General features: G+C 44.2%; 1 protein-coding gene across 2 annotated transcripts in view; it reads left to right on the top strand.

Annotated features, from left to right (window-relative positions):
* CPO (carboxypeptidase O) overlaps window positions 1–20,364 on the top strand; it is a 600,072-nt gene that overhangs the window by 84,877 nt on the left and 494,831 nt on the right. Inside the window, exon 1 of one of the 2 annotated variants that reach the window (XM_069733695.1) lies at window positions 1,764–1,800. The exons of the other annotated variant lie outside the window; for it this stretch is intronic. Within the exon in view, the coding sequence (XP_069589796.1) occupies window positions 1,779–1,800 (22 nt within the window). The 5' untranslated portion in view covers window positions 1,764–1,778. Of the gene's footprint in view, window positions 1–1,763; window positions 1,801–20,364 lie in introns of those variants that run through there. 2 annotated transcript variants of the gene reach the window in all.

Raw genomic sequence — 20,364 nt, 5'->3', positions numbered from 1 at the left:
TGTCGTGGTTGCAGGGAAATCATTAACTTGTATTGAGCGAAGATGCTGCTTTATGGGTGCAAAATGGTGCTGACAAGGACAGCATGCGGTGTCAGGAGCATGAACGCTGCCTTATAAAATCGCCAACAACAGCTGTTTCTTTCCAGGATTGGTCCTAGTCATTCCTCTGCCGGAGGCTGTGAGATAAATTCTGCCCCTTGTTGCCACTTATACTAAGCGACACAATGAAAGGATTTTATTAGTGCACGCAACTGTACCATTAACAAATATTGTTCATGCAAGATTAAGCAGGTGAGGAAATCCAATTCCCAGCCTGATCTCTCTGATAAGGGGAATATTTCTGATAAGATGTGCTGCATTTACTGTCATGTACTAGAAAGGAGCTGTGGTGATTTATTCTGCATATTGTTGGCTAATGATTTTCTCACCAGGTTTTCATAGTGCACCATATTGGTAACTTTGATGTCTGAGTTCTTGCACTGAGGATTAATTGCAGCCAAAGATCCATATAAACAGGCAATCATTCCTAATATGTGAGCTTTTTTGACTCATGATTGTGTAATGTGGGTTAAGCGACCAAACAATGCAGCCCAAAAGGTTTATTAGTTCTGTATTAAATTGCTTTTGCAATAGAAAAAAAAATCATCAAATAAGTTGCATGCATGGAGAGCCTGTGTGTTGAGCTCTGCATGCATGTGTTGTGCCTGTCACACAGCCGTGACACATGCAGCTGCGGATCGGAACAGCTGATTATCGGGAGCGCTACAGTTAGCCGGGTTCCCTCTGCAGCTTATTCGGTAAGTGCTATAGCTTGCAAAGTAAGGTGGGAGCTGAAAATATTCGCTCATCTCTACTCAGTAATCTCCGGCACTCCCATTAAGAATCAATGGAGCGGTAGTGCGGGTGATCGACCGCTGCCCCAGTTTCCAGAAACGCTGGAGGTTCAACCACCTGCGGATACATGATAACCTTAAAGCGTGAAATAACCCATTTAATGAGCATTAAAGGGGTTGTCCGGCCTAAAACTACAAATTTGTTGTCACTGTGTGACTGCAGAGTTGCAAAACCTCTCACCACACGCACTGCTTGTTTTGAAGATTTTCAGGTTTCAACGTCAGGAACAGTGGTCATGTGACAGGAAGTATGCAATATGCATACTCCTATCCAGAACCCGACTAGATGGTTATGGCCTCGCTCAATTTACTTACATACTCAGATTGTGAACAGAAGTATGGAAATCACATACTTGCAGGCACATGATTGCACATCCCAATGGTGACACCAGAGTATCCTCTCAGCAAGCAGTGCATGATCTGAGAATAGAGTGAATGCATATTTGTAAGTTTAGACCAGGCAACCCCTTTAACACTGCAGCTGATGCTGGGAACCTGATTATCAATCTATTTAAGCAGGCTGTCAATCACCCGATGCACGAGAGAAACATTATTTTGTTGGGTGAAATTAATTTTAAGCTTACTGAAAGGGAATCTGTCACCCCAAAATGATAATTAGACTGCATAAAGCATTTTGCAGGGGACGCAGTCCCTACTAAAATAATACCAGGCATGTACAGTTTAGCGTAAACCAGATGGTTTTTGTCCTGATGAAGAAGTAAGATACTTCAAAATGCGTAGACATAATAAAACTGCATAGTCTCCAAGTTTGGACCTGGATTCGCCTTCATTTACCAGCAGTGCGAATTCTCCACTTTTTTCCTTTCTATATATTTATAGGTTCTTAGAAATCTTCAGTGCAGGGAAGAGAGGATAAGCTGATACATGGACAAGCTGGACTTATCTGGTCTGTATCATTTTAATATTCAGGGCCGAATCTAACTTTTCTGCTGCTTGAGGTGAAAATTGAAATGGTGCCCCTCCCAACAGTGCAATTTAAACCTGCAGTAAAAAAATGCAATTCTGTCATTGTTTTGGGGGTTTTGCTTTTATGGTATTAACTATTATTATTTAGTCTTCCTAGGGGACTTAAACCTTCGAATATGTGATCACTTATGCTAAAAAATAGAATACCTTATGTGACAACACAGCATTTTATCTTAATTAACCAGATGTGTATTTTCAGCAAAACAGGAGGAATAAACTGCTATCTATATGTTGAGTTTTGAATGTATGTGTTTCTTTCTTGCTGGCCAAGAGTCTGAAATGTTGACTCTTCTTGTAGGTTAAATTCATATTTCTAAATGGATGAATGGATAGTGTTTTGCACAGTATATCAACTCTTACAAATTATTGTCTGCTATCTTTGCAAGACAGTCACGCAGAGTCATTGAACAATGATGCTTGCTGGTATGCTGATTACACATTGTCCAGGCCAACTAGTTTGTTGACTTGCAGAGGAGGAAAAACTATGCAAATAGATTACCATTCTTCCCTTTTACCTGTGAATGCTGGATGAAGGACAGTTGTTAACTATAAAAATAGGTTATATGCCTTTGTAACATCAGAGATACCTCCAGACATCCAGACAGCCAAGAGATCCAGAGATCCAAAGAACCAGAGACTTTTTACAGGACAGCAGCCAAGACATCATGGCTCCATCACGAGGGACACAGATTTGTCATTCTACAGGATACCAGCTTTGGCTGGAAGAATACAGATCTGCTCCATTGACCAGTCCATCACAAATCCATGGATATGTTTGGGGTACTCAGGATTTGGACCCACCGGTTGCCTGAGCCCCATACATTTGTGGGGGCCAGGAATGGGACCAGTCAGTTGCCTGGCTCAAAGGAGATGTTCGGAGAAGCCAGGTTGTGACCCTCCGGTCAACTGGCCCGGTACCTCAATGGACTGTCATCTTCCTAAGCTTGTCGTTATCTCTTCTCTGTGAGTGCCACAGGAGGGGTAGTCAGCCCTGGAAGCTGAAGCCAGGTTGTGACCCTCCAGTCAACTGGTCTTGTACCTCAATAGAATGTCATTATCCTAAGCTTGTTGTTACCTTCTCTTTGTGTGCTTGCCACAGGTGGGGTAGTCAGTCTTGGAAGCTCTGAAGTCTCAGCTGTTGTTATCCTGGCAAGTCAGTGGAAGGATGAGACTCTGCTCACTTCCTCTGACGAAGCTGCAAGAGCAGCAATACGCATGGGAATTGCCTGCATATCTTCACCTCAGGCTCTCACTCATCTCCCTTCGCCTTCTTCACACTGTGCGCCGTCAGCTGATCCCTAACTGCATGCCACGGCTGTGACGCCGCACAGTCTGAAGAAGGTGGAAGGAGATGAGTGAGAGGCCAACATATGCACTGCGCATGCCCATGAATCCCAGCCCCACAGTGTGATTAAATCCGAAGACACTGTGAGGTGGGATCTCTGGCAGCACGGCCGCACAGGCGCAGTCAGCCTGACACCAAATGATGTCAGAAGACGGGCAGCGCTGACTGTGCATGCCCAAGGTTTAACATAACAGCGCATGCTATGGTACAGATTCAAACAACGCTGATGAAGTGGCGCACGGTGCCAAGGGGGAGGAATGACGGCTGTTCTGCGTGTCATTCTGAAGGAAAGTCCCACCTTCGGGATGGTTACACGGTATGCGGGGACTGTTGTGAATTCTGTGGCTGAATTCACTCCTGTGGTCACAAGTGGTATTGCAGCCTCTGGGCTTCCTCCCTCAGGTGTTTTGGTGAGCTCGTTGGCTGCCTTGCTATTTAACTCCACCTGAGTCTGTCTTCCTTGCTCCTTGTCAATGTTCCAGTGTTGGATCTGAGCTACTGCATCTTTCCTGTGGCCTGCTGCTCTGCTAGATAAGTGTTACTTTGTTTTTGTTTCCGTTTTTTCTGTCCAGCTGTGCTATTCTCTTTTGCTGGAAGCTCTGAGACGCAAAGGGTGCACCGCCGTGCCGTTAGTTCGGCACGGTGGGTCTTTTTGCCCCCCTTTGCGTGGTTCTGCTTTAGGGTTTTTGTAGACTGCATAGTTCTCTTTGCTATCCTCGCTCTGTCTAGAATATCGGGCCTCACTTTGCTGAATCTATTTCATTCCTACGTTTTGTCTTTTCATCTTGCTAACAGTCATTATATGTGGGGGGCTGCCTATTCCTTTGGGGTATTTCTCTGAGGCAAGTCAGGCTTGTATTTCTATCTTCAGGCTAGTCAGCTCCTCAGGCAGTGCCGAGTTGCATAGGTAGTGTTAGGCGCAATCCACTGCTGCTTTTAGTTGTGTGAGGATAGGTTCAGGTATTGCAGTCTGCAGAGATTCCACGTCTCAGAGCTTGTTCTATTGTTTTTGGTTATTGCCATATCACTGTATGTGCGCTGATTACTGCACACTGTGTTACCTGATAGCACAGCATAACAGTACAAGGAGCCAAACCAATGATTCTCAATAGAGGGAAAAAAGAAGTCCTGACATCATTTTTTTCTCCTCAGCTCTGTCTTCAGTTTTTTTTTTTTTTGTTTGTTTTTTTTCCCCTAGACATTAGAGTGCTTCAGGACACAGCTGTGGACATGGATATTCAGGCTCTGTGCTCCTCAATGGATAATCTCTTATAAATGTACAAAAGATTCAAGATACAATTGATCAGAAATCTATGCTAGAACCAAGAATTCCTATTCCTGATTTGTTTTTTGGTGACAGAACTAAGTTCCTGAGCTTCAAAAATAATTGTAAGCTATTTCTGGCCTTGAAACCTCATTCTTCTGGTAATCCTATTCAACAGGTTTTGATTATTATTTCTTTTTTGCGTGGCGACCCACAGGACTGGGCGTTTTCTCTTGCGCCAGGAGACCCTGCATTGAGTAATGTTGATGCGTTTTTCCAGGCGCTTGGATTGCTTTACGATGAGCCTAATTCAGTGGATCAGGCTGAGAAAAATTTGCTGGCTTTATGCCAGGGTCAGGATGATGTAGAAGTATATTGTCAGAAATTTAGGAAGTGGTCAGTGCTCACTCTGTGGAATGAATCTGCACTGGCGGCTTGGTTCAGAAAGGGTCTCTCTGAAGCTCTTAAGGATGTCATGGTGGGATTTCCTATGCCTGCTGGTTTGAATGAGTCTATGTCCTTGGCCATTCAGATCGGTCGTCGCTTGCGCGAGCGTAAATCTGTGCACCATCTGGCGGTATTGTCTGAGAGTAAACCTGAGCCTATGCAGTGCGACAGGACTATGACTAAAGTTGAACGGCAAGAACACAGACGTCTGAACAGGCTGTGTTTCTACTGTGGTGATTCCACTCATGCTATTTCTAATTGTCCTAAGCGCACTAGGCGGTTCGATAGCTCTGCCGTCATTGGTACTGTACAGTCCAAATTCCTTCTGTCCATTACCTTGATATGCTCTTTGTCATCGTATTCTGTCATGGCGTTTGTGGATACAGGCGCTGCCCTGAATCTGATGGATTTGGATTATGCTAAACGTTGTGGATTTTTCTTGGAGCCTTTGCGGTGTCCTATTCCGTTGAGAGGAATTGATGCTACACCTTTGGCCAAGAATAAGCCTCAGTACTGGGCCCAGCTGACCATGTGCATGGCTCCTGCACATCAGGAAGTTATTCGCTTTCTGGTACTGCATAATCTGCATGATGTGGTCGTGTTGGGGTTGCCATGGCTACAAACCCATAATCCAGTATTAGATTGGAACTCTATGTCGGTAACCAGCTGGGGTTGTCAGGGTGTACATGGTGATGTTCCATTTTTATCTATTTCGTCATCCATTCCTTCTGACATCCCAGAGTTCTTGTCTGACTTTCAGGATGTATTTGAAGAGCCCAAGTCTGATGCCCTACCTCCGCATAGGAATTGTGATTGTGCTATCAATTTGATTCCTGGTAGTAAATTCCCTAAGGGTCGTTTATTTAATTTGTCCGTGCCTGAACACACCGCTATGCGCAGTTATGTGAAAGAATCCCTGGAGAAGGGACATATTCGCCCATCGTCATCACCATTGGGAGCAGGGTTCTTTTTTGTAGCCAAAAAGGATGGTTCGCTAAGACCGTGTATTGATTACCGCTTTCTTAATAAGATCACTGTTAAGTTTCAGTATCCCTTGCCATTGATATCTGACTTGTTTGCTCGGATTAAGGGGGCTAGTTGGTTTACTAAGATTGATCTTCGTGGTGCGTATAATCTGGTGAGAATCAGGCAGGGAGATGAATGGAAAACGGCATTTAATACGCCCGAGGGTCATTTTGAGTATCTGGTGATGCCGTTCGGACTTGCCAATGCTCCATCTGTTTTTCAGTCTTTTATGCATGACATTTTCCGTGAGTATCTGGATAAATTCCTGATTGTTTACTTGGATGACATTTTGATCTTCTCTGATGATTGGGAGTCTCATGTGAAGCAAGTCAGAATGGTTTTCCAGGTACTGCGTGCTAATTCCTTGTTCGTGAAGGGATCAAAGTGTCTCTTCGGTGTGCAGAAAGTTTCATTTTTGGGGTTCATCTTTTCCCCTTCTACTATCGAGATGGATCCGGTTAAGGTCCAGGCCATCCAGGATTGGACTCAGCCGACATCTCTGAAAAGTCTGCAGAAATTCCTGGGCTTTGCTAATTTTTATCGTCGCTTCATCTGTAATTTTTCTAGCATTGCCAGACCATTGACCGATTTGACCAAGAAGGGTGCTGATTTGGTTAATTGGTCTTCTGCTGCCGTGGAAGCTTTTCAGGAGTTGAAGCGTCGTTTTTGCTGTGCCCCTGTGTTGTGTCAACCAGATGTTTCTCTTCCGTTCCAGGTCGAGGTTGATGCTTCTGAGATTGGAGCAGGGGCGGTTTTGTCACAAAGAGGTTCTGGTTGCTCAGTGTTGAAACCATGTGCTTTCTTTTCCAGGAAATTTTCTGCTGCTGAGCGTAATTATGATGTGGGCAACCGAGAGTTGCTGGCCATGAAGTGGGCATTCGAGGAGTGGCGTCATTGGCTTGAGGGAGCTAAGCATCGCGTGGTGGTATTGACTGATCATAAGAATCTTACTTATCTCGAGTCTGCCAAGCGCTTGAATCCTAGACAGGCCCGTTGGTCGTTATTTTTTGCTCGTTTTGATTTTGTGATTTCGTACCTTTCGGGCTCTAAAAATGTGAAGGCGGATGCTCTGTCTAGGAGTTTTGTGCCCGACTCTCCGGGGTTATCTGAGCCGGCGAGTACCCTCAAGGAAGGAGTCATTGTGTCTGCCATCTCTCCTGATTTGCGGAGAGTGTTGCAGAAATTTCAGGCTAATAAACCTGATCGTTGTCCGGCCGAGAAACTGTTCGTCCCTGATAGGTGGACTAGTAAAGTTATCTCTGAACTTCATTGTTCGGTGCTGGCTGGTCATCCAGGAATCTTTGGTACCAGAGAGTTAGTGGCTAGATCCTTCTGGTGGCCATCTCTGTCACGGGATGTGCGTGCTTTTGTGCAGTCCTGTGGGATTTGTGCTAGGGCTAAGCCCTGCTGTTCACGTGCCAGTGGGTTGCTTTTGCCCTTGCCGGTCCTGAAGAGGCCTTGGACACATATTTCGATGGATTTCATTTCTGACCTTCCCGTTTCTCAAAAGATGTCGGTCATTTGGGTGGTCTGTGATCGCTTTTCTAAAATGGTCCATCTGGTGCCCTTGGTTAAATTGCCTTCCTCCTCTCATTTGGTGCCTTTGTTCTTCCAGCATGTGGTTCGTTTGCATGGCATTCCTGAGAATATTGTTTCTGACAGAGGTTCCCAGTTTGTCTCGAGGTTTTGGCGAGCCTTTTGTGGTAGGATGGGCATTGACCTATCTTTTTCCTCGGCCTTCCATCCTCAGACTAATGGCCAGACCGAACGAACCAATCAGACCTTGGAAACATATCTGAGATGTTTTGTTTCTGCTGACCAGGATGATTGGGTGTCATTTTTGCCGTTGGCTGAGTTCGCCCTTAATAATCGGGCCAGCTCGGCTACCTTGGTCTCTCCATTTTTCTGCAATTCTGGGTTCCATCCTCGTTTCTCTTCAGGACAGGTTGAGTCTTCGGACTGTCCTGGTGTGGATTCTGTGGTGGACAGGTTGCAGCAGATCTGGACTCAGGTAGTGGACAATTTGACCTTGTCCCAGGAGAAGGCTCAGCTTTTCGCTAATCGTAGACGCCGTGTGGGTCCCCGACTTCGTGTTGGGGATCTGGTTTGGTTATCTTCTCGTCATATTCCTATGAAGGTTTCCTCTCCTAAATTTAAACCTCGTTTTATTGGTCCGTATAGGATTTCTGAGATTCTCAATCCGGTGTCTTTTCGTCTGACCCTCCCAGACTCCTTTTCCATACATAATGTATTCCATAGGTCGTTGTTGAAAAGATACGTGGCACCTATGGTTCCATCTGTGGAGCCTCCTGCCCCAGTTTTGGTGGAGGGGGAATTGGAGTATATTGTGGAGAAAATTTTGGATTCTCGTGTCTCTAGACGGAAACTCCAGTATCTGGTCAAATGGAAGGGTTATGCTCAGGAGGATAATTCCTGGGTTTTTGCCTCTGATGTCCATGCCCCAGATCTTGTTCGTGCCTTTCATGTGGCTCATCCTGGTTGGCCTGGGGGTTCTGGTGAGGGTTCGGTGACCCCTCCTCAAGGGGGGGGTACTGTTGTGAATTCTGTGGCTGAATTCACTCCTGTGGTCACAAGTGGTATTGCAGCCTCTGGGCTTCCTCCCTCAGGTGTTTTGGTGAGCTCGTTGGCTGCCTTGCTATTTAACTCCACCTGAGTCTGTCTTCCTTGCTCCTTGTCAATGTTCCAGTGTTGGATCTGAGCTACTGCATCTTTCCTGTGGCCTGCTGCTCTGCTAGATAAGTGTTACTTTGTTTTTGTTTCCGTTTTTTCTATCCAGCTGTGCTATTCTCTTTTGCTGGAAGCTCTGATACGCAAAGGGTGCACCGCCGTGCCGTTAGTTCGGCACGGTGGGTCTTTTTGCCCCCCTTTGCGTGGTTCTGCTTTAGGGTTTTTTGTAGACTGCATAGTTCTCTTTGCTATCCTCGCTCTGTCTAGAATATCGGGCCTCACTTTGATGAATCTATTTCATTCCTACGTTTTGTCTTTTCATCTTGCTAACAGTCATTATATGTGGGGGGCTGCCTATTCCTTTGGGGTATTTCTCTGAGGCAAGTCAGGCTTGTATTTCTATCTTCAGGCTAGTCAGCTCCTCAGGCAGTGCCGAGTTGCATAGGTAGTGTTAGGCGCAATCCACTGCTGCTTTTAGTTGTGTGAGGATAGGTTCAGGTATTGCAGTCTGCAGAGATTCCACGTCTCAGAGCTTGTTCTATTGTTTTTGGTTATTGCCATATCACTGTATGTGCGCTGATTACTGCACACTGTGTTGCCTGATAGCACAGCATAACAGGGGACTCATTTTAAAATTTTCCTTTCAAGTTGCTCCAATTAGGCCTCAGCCTACACTCTGCTTCTCCTGCATTCCCTGGGCTCCAACACCACCAGTTGCTGCCCAGAAGTGCCGTTTGCACAGTCAACACTTGCTGTTATGTTATTGGGTTTCAGTAGCGTCAACTCATCCCCAGCTGTGTATCCGGCAATGTGTCCTGCGACCACCACGCTGACACAACAACAGATATTAAACTGCCTCGAGTGCAGGCTTCGGCCTACACTCTGCTCCTCCTGCTGTCCCTGGCCTTCAACAGCGCCAGTTGCTGCCTTGAAGTGCTGTCTGCACAGTCAACACTTGCTTCCGTGTTATTGGGTTTCAGTAACGTCAGCTCATCTCCTGCTGTGTATCCGGCAATGTGTCCTGCAACCGCCACGCTGACACAACAACAGATATAAAACTGCCTCAAGTGCAGGCTTCGGCCTACACTCTGCTCCTCCTGCTGTCCCTGGGCTCCAACACCGCCAGTTGCTGCCTGGAAGTGCTGTCTGCACAATCAACACTTGCTGCCGTGTTATTGGGTTTCAGTAACGTCAGCTGATCCCCAGCTGTGTATCCAGCAATGTGTCCTGCGACCGCCACACTGACACAACAACAGATATTAAACTGCCTCGAGTGCAGGCTTCGGCCTACACTCTGCTCCTCCTACTGTCCCTGGGCTCCAACACCGCCAGTTGCTGCCTGGAAGTGCTGTCTGCACAGTCAACACTTGCTGCCGTGTTATTGGGTTTCAGTAACGTCAGCTGATCCCCAGCTGTGTATCCAACAATGTGTCCTGCGACCGCCACGCTGACACAACAACAGATATTAAACTGCCTCGAGTGCAGGCTTCGGCCTACACCCTGCTCCTCCTACTGTCCCTGGTCTCCAACACCGCCAGTTGCTGCCTGGAAGTGCTGTCTGCACAGTCAACACTTGTAGCCATGTGATTGGGGTTCAGTAACATCAGCTGCTCCCCAGCTGTGTATCTGGCAATGTGCCCTGCGACCTCCACGCTGACACTAAAACAGAAATTAAAGGGAACCTGTCCCCACCAGGCATTTGTAACTTAAGGAGCCACCTTGTGCAGCACTAATGCTGCATTTGGACAAGGTGGCTCTTTTAGTTATTCTCCTTGCACACGCTGAAGTTAACACTTATAAAATGTGTCCCCACATACCCTGAAATCGCCCCGGAGGCAGGACTTTCTTCTTAATGAGACGCAGCACAGCCGTCATTCATACCCCTTGGCGCTGGGCTCCACCTTCTCAGCGTTGTTTGAATCTGTCCCGGAGCTAGCGTTGTTATGTTATCCCTTGACCATGCGCAGTTAGCGCTGCCCGTCTTCTGACATCATTTGTTGTCAGTCTGGCTGTGCCTGTGCAGCCGCCCTGCCTGAGAACACGCCCCACAGTGTCTCATTTATTCACACTGCGGGCCTGGGATTCATGGGCATGCGCAGTGCATATCTTGGCCTCTCACTCATCTCCTTCCGCCTTCTTCAGACTGTGCTGCGTCACAGCCATGGCATACAAATTGGGATCAGCTGACGCGGCACAGTCTGAAGAAGGTGGAAGGAGATGGTAGAGAGGCCAAAATATGCACTGTGCATGCCTACGAATCCCAGGCTCACAGTGTGAATAAATGTGAAGACACTGCAGGCCTGGGATTCATGGGCATGCGCAGTGCATATATTGGCCTCTCACTCATCTCCTTCCGCCTTCTTCAGACTGTGCCGCATAAGATTTGGGATCAGCTGACGCGGCACAGTCTGAACCTCTATGCCTTTAATGTCTCCTCCACCTCCCCCCTCCTACATTATTCTTAGTTGTTTTCCTTCCTTTGACTTGCATTGGTATCGGGTATCGGTAACGGCGATATCCGATATTTTTTGAATATCGGCCGATACAATCCGATACCGATACTTATGGATATCGGAAGGTATCGCTCAACACTACTCATAACCTGACGTTAAATTCATCCATTGGTTTTATAAATTATTCTTTTGAAAGCTGAAACCCTCCAAAATGTGGTTTAGGTTAAGAAAATAAATTGCCATCAATGCAGAAATATTGATCAGTTAATGGACACAGAATGGTCAGATTTTGGCAAGACAAAAGTTTTGTCGCCCACAAAAAGTAATGTGATATTCAAACAAATTATTAACTAAAATACAAATATATGTTGCATAACATTGGTGAATGACATTGTGGTGCTATTACAGTCATATTTAATATTATTAATTATATAATATAATAATATTAATATTTTGTGACTTCCATGAGCTTGAAGGACTGATGTTTAGCAGGCTGTGGGACTTTGCAAATGCCACATGGTTTTTTATTTGCCTTTTGTTTAGTGATGGCTTCTGGGCACTGATTCGACCATGGAGACCATTTTGAGACAGAATCCTACAAACTGTTCTAGTTGAGACAGGGACTTGAGGTGACCAGGCCTGTTGGAGCTCTGCTGCAGTGGAAGAGGAGATTGCTTTGGATTTTCTAACCATCAAGTGTTCCTCTTAAGCAGTTGTCTTACGGGGTCTACCGGACCTGGGCTTGTCAAACACATCTCTAGTCTCTTCAAATCTTTTTTTAATTCTTTGTTCTTGACGTTGAGACACATTAAAGGTGCCAGCTTCCTCTGCAGTGGATCTGGTCTTCAGCCTCTTGATAATCCAGGCTTTGGTTGCAGGGTGGATTTTTGGCATGTTGTCAGAGTTCAAGTTGTAGTTCAAGTGAAGGTCTGGGGTGCTGGGTTTCTTTTTATACACACACACTAATTAACTGATCATTTACTGAGCACAGGTGAGGATGTAAACTAGGATTGGGAGCATTATATGACCAGGCGACAAAACTTTTGTCTTGCCAAAATCTGACCATTCTGTGTCCATTAACTGATCAACATTTCGGAGGGGTTCGACTTTCAAAAGAACAATTTATACAACCAATGGATGAATTTAACGTCAGGTTATAAGCTTTTATTTACATAACATGGATAAGTGACATAACTTCTGTCAGGGAGTATACTTGTCTATGCTAGATGAATGTACTAACAGTCGGTTAGTTCCTTCTCAGAGGACTCTAGAAGGATTGCTGGCATGACATCTCCGTTGTCTTCTCAAGCTAAGAGTTCCCCTTGTTTGTTTACCCTCTTTGTCTTTAGTTATACTGGGCACTCACACCATCCCCTCACTTACCAGAGCCTATCGCTAGGGTCAGGCAGGGATTAGGTTCCTGCTCGGTGATAGATGCAGAACCTATATAGGGATGGTTAGAGCAGAAAGAGTGATTTAAGATCAGCATAGGGGTTTCCACTCCCAACTCCCCTAGTGATGGGTTCCCCTGCCTTTCCCCTTTGCTGTGCACTTACTTGTCCTTTACCCAGTGTGACACCTACGCCAAAGGCGCAGTACTTATCTTGCCTCAGAAGTGGGCCTGATAGCTTTACATGATATCATTCTTTAAAACACTATAAGATTCAGCATTAGTTATAATAATTAAACCATTCACAATGAGTGGATACAGTTATCTTCCACCGATCACACAGAAGATGTCTGACCATATGATGTTCTAAAATGCTGAAAAATCATTTGTTTTATTCCTTCATTATTTGGGTTTTACAATTAGATGCAAAATGTTAGTATACAATAAACTGTAAAAATATGATTAGCCATAAAGAAGGTTAATGCCATGTGAAAACCACATTGTGTGTTATTATATGCATATAGTATATATTGTCAATGAGAAAAATGTAAGGTTACATCTTGGTACACGATACTCCAGATGCAATTCATTTGTACCTATGCAGATATTTAGAGGACGAAGTTAGGTGAGTTCTAATTAGTGCTAAGGGGAATAAGAAATTCATTTTGACAGATGGCTGTTGAAAAGATATTATCATTATTAAGCACAGCTGTTTGCCCGCTATGGGCAATGGGCATCTGAAAGATATCTGGTAGTACTCAAAGTACAATTCATTAAAAAGCGCAATCATATATTAATGCATTCCTCTCAATGAAGATTCTTCTAATCCTACAGAAAATTGCAGTTATAGTTAGTCATAGTAATGTGGTTGACATACACGGGTTTATGTTGTTTTCATGGAAACCAGAAGTACCCGCTACAGATGACATGAATTCTGTAGTCAGCACTAAATCTAAATCCAAGCTGCTTTTACCCCCAAAACACTTTACCCCAGAGGGTGGTTTTGCACTATAATGACCGGGCCAATTTTTGCAATTCTGACCACTGTCATTTTATGAGGTTATGACTCTGGAACGCTTCAACGGATCCCGATGATTCTAAGAATAATTTTTCATGACAAATTGTACTTCATGATAGTGGTAAAATTTCTTCAGTATGACTTGTGTTTATTTGTGAAAAAAAAAAACCAGAAATTTGGCGAACATTTGGAAAATTTTGCAATTTTCAAATTTTGAATTTTCATGTCCTTAAATCACAAAGATATGTCATGTAAAATAGTTAACAAATAACATTTCCCACATGTCTACTTTACATAAGCACAATTTTGGAACCCCAGTTTTTCTTTGTTAGGAAGTTATAAGGGTTAAAAGTTGATCAGCGATTTTTCATTTTTCCGACAAAATTTACACAACCATTTTTGTTTAGGGACCATATCACATTTGAAGTCACTTTGAGGGGTCTGTATGAAAGAAGATACCCAAAAGTTACCCAATTCTAAAAACTGCATGCCTCAAGGTGCTCAAAACCACATTCAAGAAGTATATTATGCCTTCAGGTGCTTCACAGGAATTTTTAGAAAAAAAATTAACATTTAACTTTTTACACAAAAAATTGACTTCAGTTCCAATGTTTTTTGTTTTGACAGGAGTATCAGAAAAAAAATGGACCACAAAATTTATTGTGTAATTTCTCTTGAGCATGCCGATACCCCATATGAGGTAGAAAACCACTGTTTGGGCACACGGCAGAGCTCAGGAAGGGAAGGAGTGCCATTTGACTTTTTGAATGAAAAATCTGCTGCAACAATTAGCGGACACCATGATGCGTTTGTAGAGCCTCTAATGTGCCTAAACAGTGAAAATCTTTATTATAGAAAAAGACCTAAAATAATCTTTATTGAATATATATTAAAAGGACAATCATCCTAGAGAACAGACAACATACACATAGACAAATTGATAAAAGAAAATGGGATATTGCTACCAATGCCCTACACTATGCCCTATAAGTGTGATTTATCAATGATTTACTGTATGGAAGGTTGGATGACCTCACGTTCAGATGCGGGGTTTGAATTATAGGATACTCACCTGTCAACAGGGGTATTGGGCTGCACATCTAGGGGCAAACCCTGATAGAAAACAGGTGATTTAGCCATGGATCAATAGAATACTGGTACACTAGGGAATATTTAGTTATCATTTGTTCCCGTCTGTCTGATGTTGTTATGTATTCACTTTCATTTATTTGTTCATTTGATTTTTTTCTGCTACCTTTTGTGTCTTCTAAATATCGGATAAAAGTTTGTGGTGGGACATTTCTCTGTAGGGCTAAAACTTTTCATACCTTGGCTGTCTAAATTCTCTCTACAAAATATCAGAGTGTGGGGTCCCACCTTATAAGCATTTAGGGCTTTTCTATAGGGACAGTAGGAACAGCCGCCGAGGAGCAGGAGCACCATTGACTCTCAGGTTAGGGTCCCAACCTCCGCTGATAGGCAGGTATTCACCGCAGGATGCATGTAGGGTTAATACAGCTGGGCATTGCACTAAGGGAATACTCATACTAACATAATCCTATCAGTAACAGGTCACCCTTCATCATACACCTGCTTAGACTAACCTGCCAGCTGTCATTCAACTGGGTGTTTTAGATATATCAGGCCTAGATTGCAGTTGCTACGTAGGCCGCCTGGGCGATACACCAAGTATACCTTCTTCTCCCTTCATCTTTTCTTTTCTTTCTTGAGTCTTGGAAGGGTCATCTAAAGCAGCAGGGAGAGCTGCCAAGGAGCGGGGGCGCCATTATTGTTGTGTCCCCTAGAGTGCCAACCTACGCTGACAGGCAGGTGGTAATATAGGGCATAGTGTAGGACAATGGTAGCAATATTCCATTTTATTTTATCAGTTTGTCTATGTGTATGTTGTCTGTTCTCTAGGATGATTATGTCCTTTTAACCCCTTAGTGATAGAGCCAATTTGGTACTTAATGACCGAGCCAATTTTTACAATTCTGACTACTGTCACTTTATGAGGTTATTCCGCTTTAACGGATCCCGCTGATTCTGAGACTGTTTTTTCGTGACATATTGTACTTCATGGTAGTGGTAACATTTCTTCGATATTGCAATTATTTATGTAAAAAACGTAAATATGGCGAAAATTTTTAAAATTTTGCAATTTTCAAAATTTGTATTTTTATGCCCTTAAATCAGAAAGATATATCATGAAAAATAGTTAATAAATAACATTTTCCACATGTATACTTTACATCAGCACAATTTTGGAAACAAATTTTTTTTTTGTTAGGGAGTTATAAGGGTTAAAAGTTGGCCAGCAATTTCTCATTTTTACAACATCATTTTTTTTAAAGGACCACATCACATTTGAAGTCATTTTGAGGGGTCTATGTGATAGAAAATACCCAAGTGTGACACCATTCTAAAAACTGCACCCCTAAAGGTGCTCAAAACCACATTCAAGAAGTTTATTAACCCTTTACGTGCTTCACAGGAACTGAAACAATGTGGAAGGAAAAAATGAACATTTAACTTTTTTTTGCAAACATTTTACTTCAGAACCATTTTTTTTTATTTTCACAAGTGTAAAAACAGAAATTAAACCATATATTTTGTTGTGCAATTTCTCCTGAATACGTCGATACCACATATATGGGGGTAAACCACTGTTTCGGCGCACCGCAGAACTTGGAAGTGAAGGAGCGCCGTTTGACTTTTTCAATGCAGAATTGGCTGGAATTGAGATTGGATGCCATGTCACGTTTAGAGAGCCCCTGATGTACCTAAACAGTGGAAACCCCCCACAAGTGACACCATTTTGGAAACTAGACCCATTAAGGAATTTATCTAGATGTGTGGTGAGCACTTTGAGCCTCCAAGTGCTTCACAGAAGTTTATAACGTAGAGCTGTGAAAATAAAAAATCGCATTTGTTTACACAAAAATGATATTTTCGCCCACAAATTCTTATTTTCACAAGGGTAACAGGAGAAATTAGACCACAAAAATTGTTGTGCAATTTCTCCTGAGTACGTCGATACCCCATATGTGAGGGTAAACCACTGTTTGGGCGCACCGCAGAGCTTGGAAGAGAAGGAGTGTCGTTTTACTTTTTCAATGTAGAATTGGCTGGAATTGAGATCGGACGCCATGTCGCGTTTGGAGAGCCCCTGATGTGCCTAAACAGTGGAAACCCCCTACAAGTGACACCATTTTGGAAACTAAACCCCTTAAGGAGCTTTTCTAGATGTATGGTGAGCAGTTTAAACCCCCAGGTGCTTCACAGAAGTTTATAACAAAGAGCCGTGAAAATAAAAAATCGAATTTTTTCTACAAAAATGATCTTTTTGCCCCAAAATTTTTATTTTCACAAGGGTAACAGGAAAAATTAGACCATAAAGGTTGTTGTCCAATTTCTCCTGAGTACGTCAATACCCCATATGTGGGGGTAAACCACTGTTTGTTTGCACCGCAGAGCTTGGAAGAGATGGAGTGCCGTTTTACTTTTTCAATGTAGAATTGGCTGGAATTGAGATCGGACGCCATGTCGCGCTTGGAGAGCCCCTGATGTGCCTAAACAGTAGAAACCCCCCACAAGTGACCCCATTTTGGAAACTAGAACCCCATGGAACTTACCTAGATGTGTGGTGAGAACTTTGACTTCCCAAGTGCTTCACAGAAGTTTATAATGCAGAGTCATGAAAATAAAAAATATTTTTTTTCCACAAAAAATATTTTTTAGCCCCCAAGTTTTTATTTTCACAAGGGTAACAGGAGAAATTGGACCGCAAAATTTGTTGTCCAATTTATCCCGAGTACGCTGATGCCCCATATGTGGGAGTAAACCACTGTTTGGGCACACGGCAGAGCTCGGAAGGAAGGAGCGCCGTTTTGGAATGCAGACTTAGATAGAATGGTCTGCGGGCGTTATGTTGCGTTTTCAGAGCCCCTGATGTACCTAAACAATAGAAACCCCCCACAAGTGACCCCATTTTGGAAACTAGACCCCCCAGGGAACTTATTTAGATGTGTGGTGAGAACTTTGAATGCCCAAATGCTTCACAGAAGTATATAATGCAGAGTCGTGAAAACAAAAAATTTTTTTTTTTCCACAAAAAAGATTTTTTAGCCCCCAAGTTTTCATTTTCACAAGGGTAACAGGAGAAATTGGACCACAAAAGTTGTCCAATTTATCCCGAGTACGCTGATGCCCCATATGTGGGAGTAAACCACTGTTTGGGCATACGGCAGAGCTCGGAAGGAAGGAGCGCCGTTTTGGAATGCAGACTTAAATAGAATGGTCTGTGGGCATTATGTTGCGTTTGCAGAGCCCCTGATGTACCTAAACAATAGAAACCCCCCACAAGTGACCACATTTTGGAAACTAGACCCCCCAAAGAACTTATCTAGATGTGTGGTGAGAACTTTGAATGCCCAAGTGCTTCACAGAAGTTTAGAATGCAGAGTCGTGAAAATAAAAAATATTTTTTTTTCTACAAAAAAGATTTTGTAGCCCCCAAGTTTTTATTTTCACAAGGGTAACAGGAGAAATTGGACCGCAAAAGTTGTTGTCCAATTTATCCCGAGTACGCTGATGCCCCATATGTGGGGGTAACCAACTGTTTGGGCGCACGGCAGAGCTCAGAAGGGAGGTAGCACCATTTGACTTTTTGAGTGCAAAATTGGCTGTCGTGTTTAGAGACCCCCTGATGTACCTAAACAGTGGAAACCCCCCAATTCTAACTCCAACCCTAACCCCAACACGCCCCTAACCCTAATCCCAACCCGATCCATAATCCTAATCACAACCCTAACGATAATCACAACCCTAACCCCAAAACAACCCTAATGTCAACATAACCATAACCCTAATCAAAACCCTAAATCCAACACACCCCTAATCCTAATCTCAACCCTAACCTCAAACCTAACCCTAATCCTAATACACCCCTAATCCCAACCCTAAGCTTAACCCTAATCCCAAACCTAACCCTAATCCCAAGCATAACCCTAATGCCAACCCCAACCCTAATCCAAACCCTAACCTAATCCCAACTCTAACCCTAACTTTAGCCACAACCCTAGCCCTAACTTTAGCCCTAACCCTAGCCCTAACTTTAGCCCCAACCTTAACCCTAGCCCTAAGGCTACTTTCACACTTGCGTCGTTTGGCATCCGTCGCAATCCGTCGTTTTGGACAAAAAAACAGATCCTGCAAATGTGCCCGCAGGATGCGTTTTTTTGCCCATAGACTTGTATTGCCGATGGATCGCGACGGATGGCCACACGTCGTGTCCGTCGTGCACTGGATCAGTTGTGTTTTGGCGGACCGTCGGCACCAAAAAACGTTCAATGTAACGTTTTTTGTACGTTGCGTCCGCCATTTCCGACCGCGCATGCGTGGCCGTAACTCCGCCCCCTCCTCCCCAGGACATAGACTGGGCAGCTGATGCATTGAAAAACTGCATCCGCTGCCCATGTTGTGCACAATTTTCACAACGTGCATCGGTATGTCGGGCCGACGCATTGCGACGGCCCCGTGCTGACGCAAGTGTGAAAGCCTAACCCTAAATTTAGCCCCAACCCTAACCCTATATTTAGTCCCAACCCTAACCCTAAATTTAGCCTCAACCCTAACCCTAACCCTAAATTTAGCCCCGACCCTAACCCTAAATTTAGCCCCAACCCTAACCCTAAATTTAGCCCCAACCCTAACCTTAACCCTAAATTTAGCCCCAACCCTAACCCTAACCCTAATTTTAGCCCCAACTGCTTTCTCCTGCCGGCCGGCAGATGGCGACAGATGGCGGGCGCACTGCGCATGTGCCCGCCATTTTGTTTCCCAAAGAAGACGCCGGCGGGCAGGAGAGGACGCAGGCGGACCCAGGGACACCGGTAAGTATAATAGGGTCCCCGAATCCCCCTATTTCTCTGTCCTCTGATGTGCGATCACATCAGAGGACAGAGAATAACACATCTTTTTTTTTTTGCGACCGCCAGTAAACAGTTAATTACCGGCGATCGCAAAACAGGGGTCAGTAAAGCCGACTTCGATCATGTTCTTTGGGGTCTCGGCTACCCCCGGCAGCCGAGACCCCAAAGATCCTCCCGGTGCCGGCCGGCGGGCGCACTGCGCATGCACCCGCCATTTTTTTTGCCGAAAAAAGATGGCGGCGCCCATCGGGAGCCACGAGGAGCACCGGGGGAGACGGGTAAGTATCGGGGGGCGATCTGGGATCCCATTTCTCTGTCCTCCGATGTGCGATCACATCGGAGGACAGAGAAATTAAAAGGGAAATTGCGGGGTTTTTTCTGCGATCGCCGGTAAACAGTTAATTACCGGCGATCACATCTCGGGGGCGGTAAAACCCCCCTGAATCATGTTCTCTGGGGTCTCGGCTACCCCCGGCAACCGAGACCCCAGAGAAAATCCGACTCTGGGGGGCGCTATTCACTTTTTCCACAGCGCCGTTAATTAACGGCACTGTGGTTTAAGTACCCTTAACTGCCGCCGTTAAAAGGCGTATCGGCGGTCATTAAGGGGTTAATATATATTCAGTAAAGATTATTTTTGGTCTTTTTCTATGATAAAACACTATATGAAAGACCACACTGATTTATTCTGGTTAAACAGTGAAAATCCTCCACATAGGGCACCATTTTGGAAACAAGTCTGTCAGGGAACTGATCTAGATGTGTGGTAAGCATATTGAACCCACAGGTGCTTCACAGAAGTATATACCATTGAGCCAAGAAAATAATATCACATATTCCTCACAAAAATTTTGTTTTAGCGCCAAGTTTTTAATTTTTCTAAGGGCTAATAGGATTTTTTTTTACAACAAACTGAGTTC

The sequence above is a fragment of the Ranitomeya imitator genome, chromosome 7 (genome assembly GCF_032444005.1).
Source record: "Ranitomeya imitator isolate aRanImi1 chromosome 7, aRanImi1.pri, whole genome shotgun sequence".
NCBI lineage: Eukaryota > Metazoa > Chordata > Amphibia > Anura > Dendrobatidae > Ranitomeya > Ranitomeya imitator.
This window is presented reverse-complemented; position numbering and strand designations above follow the sequence as displayed.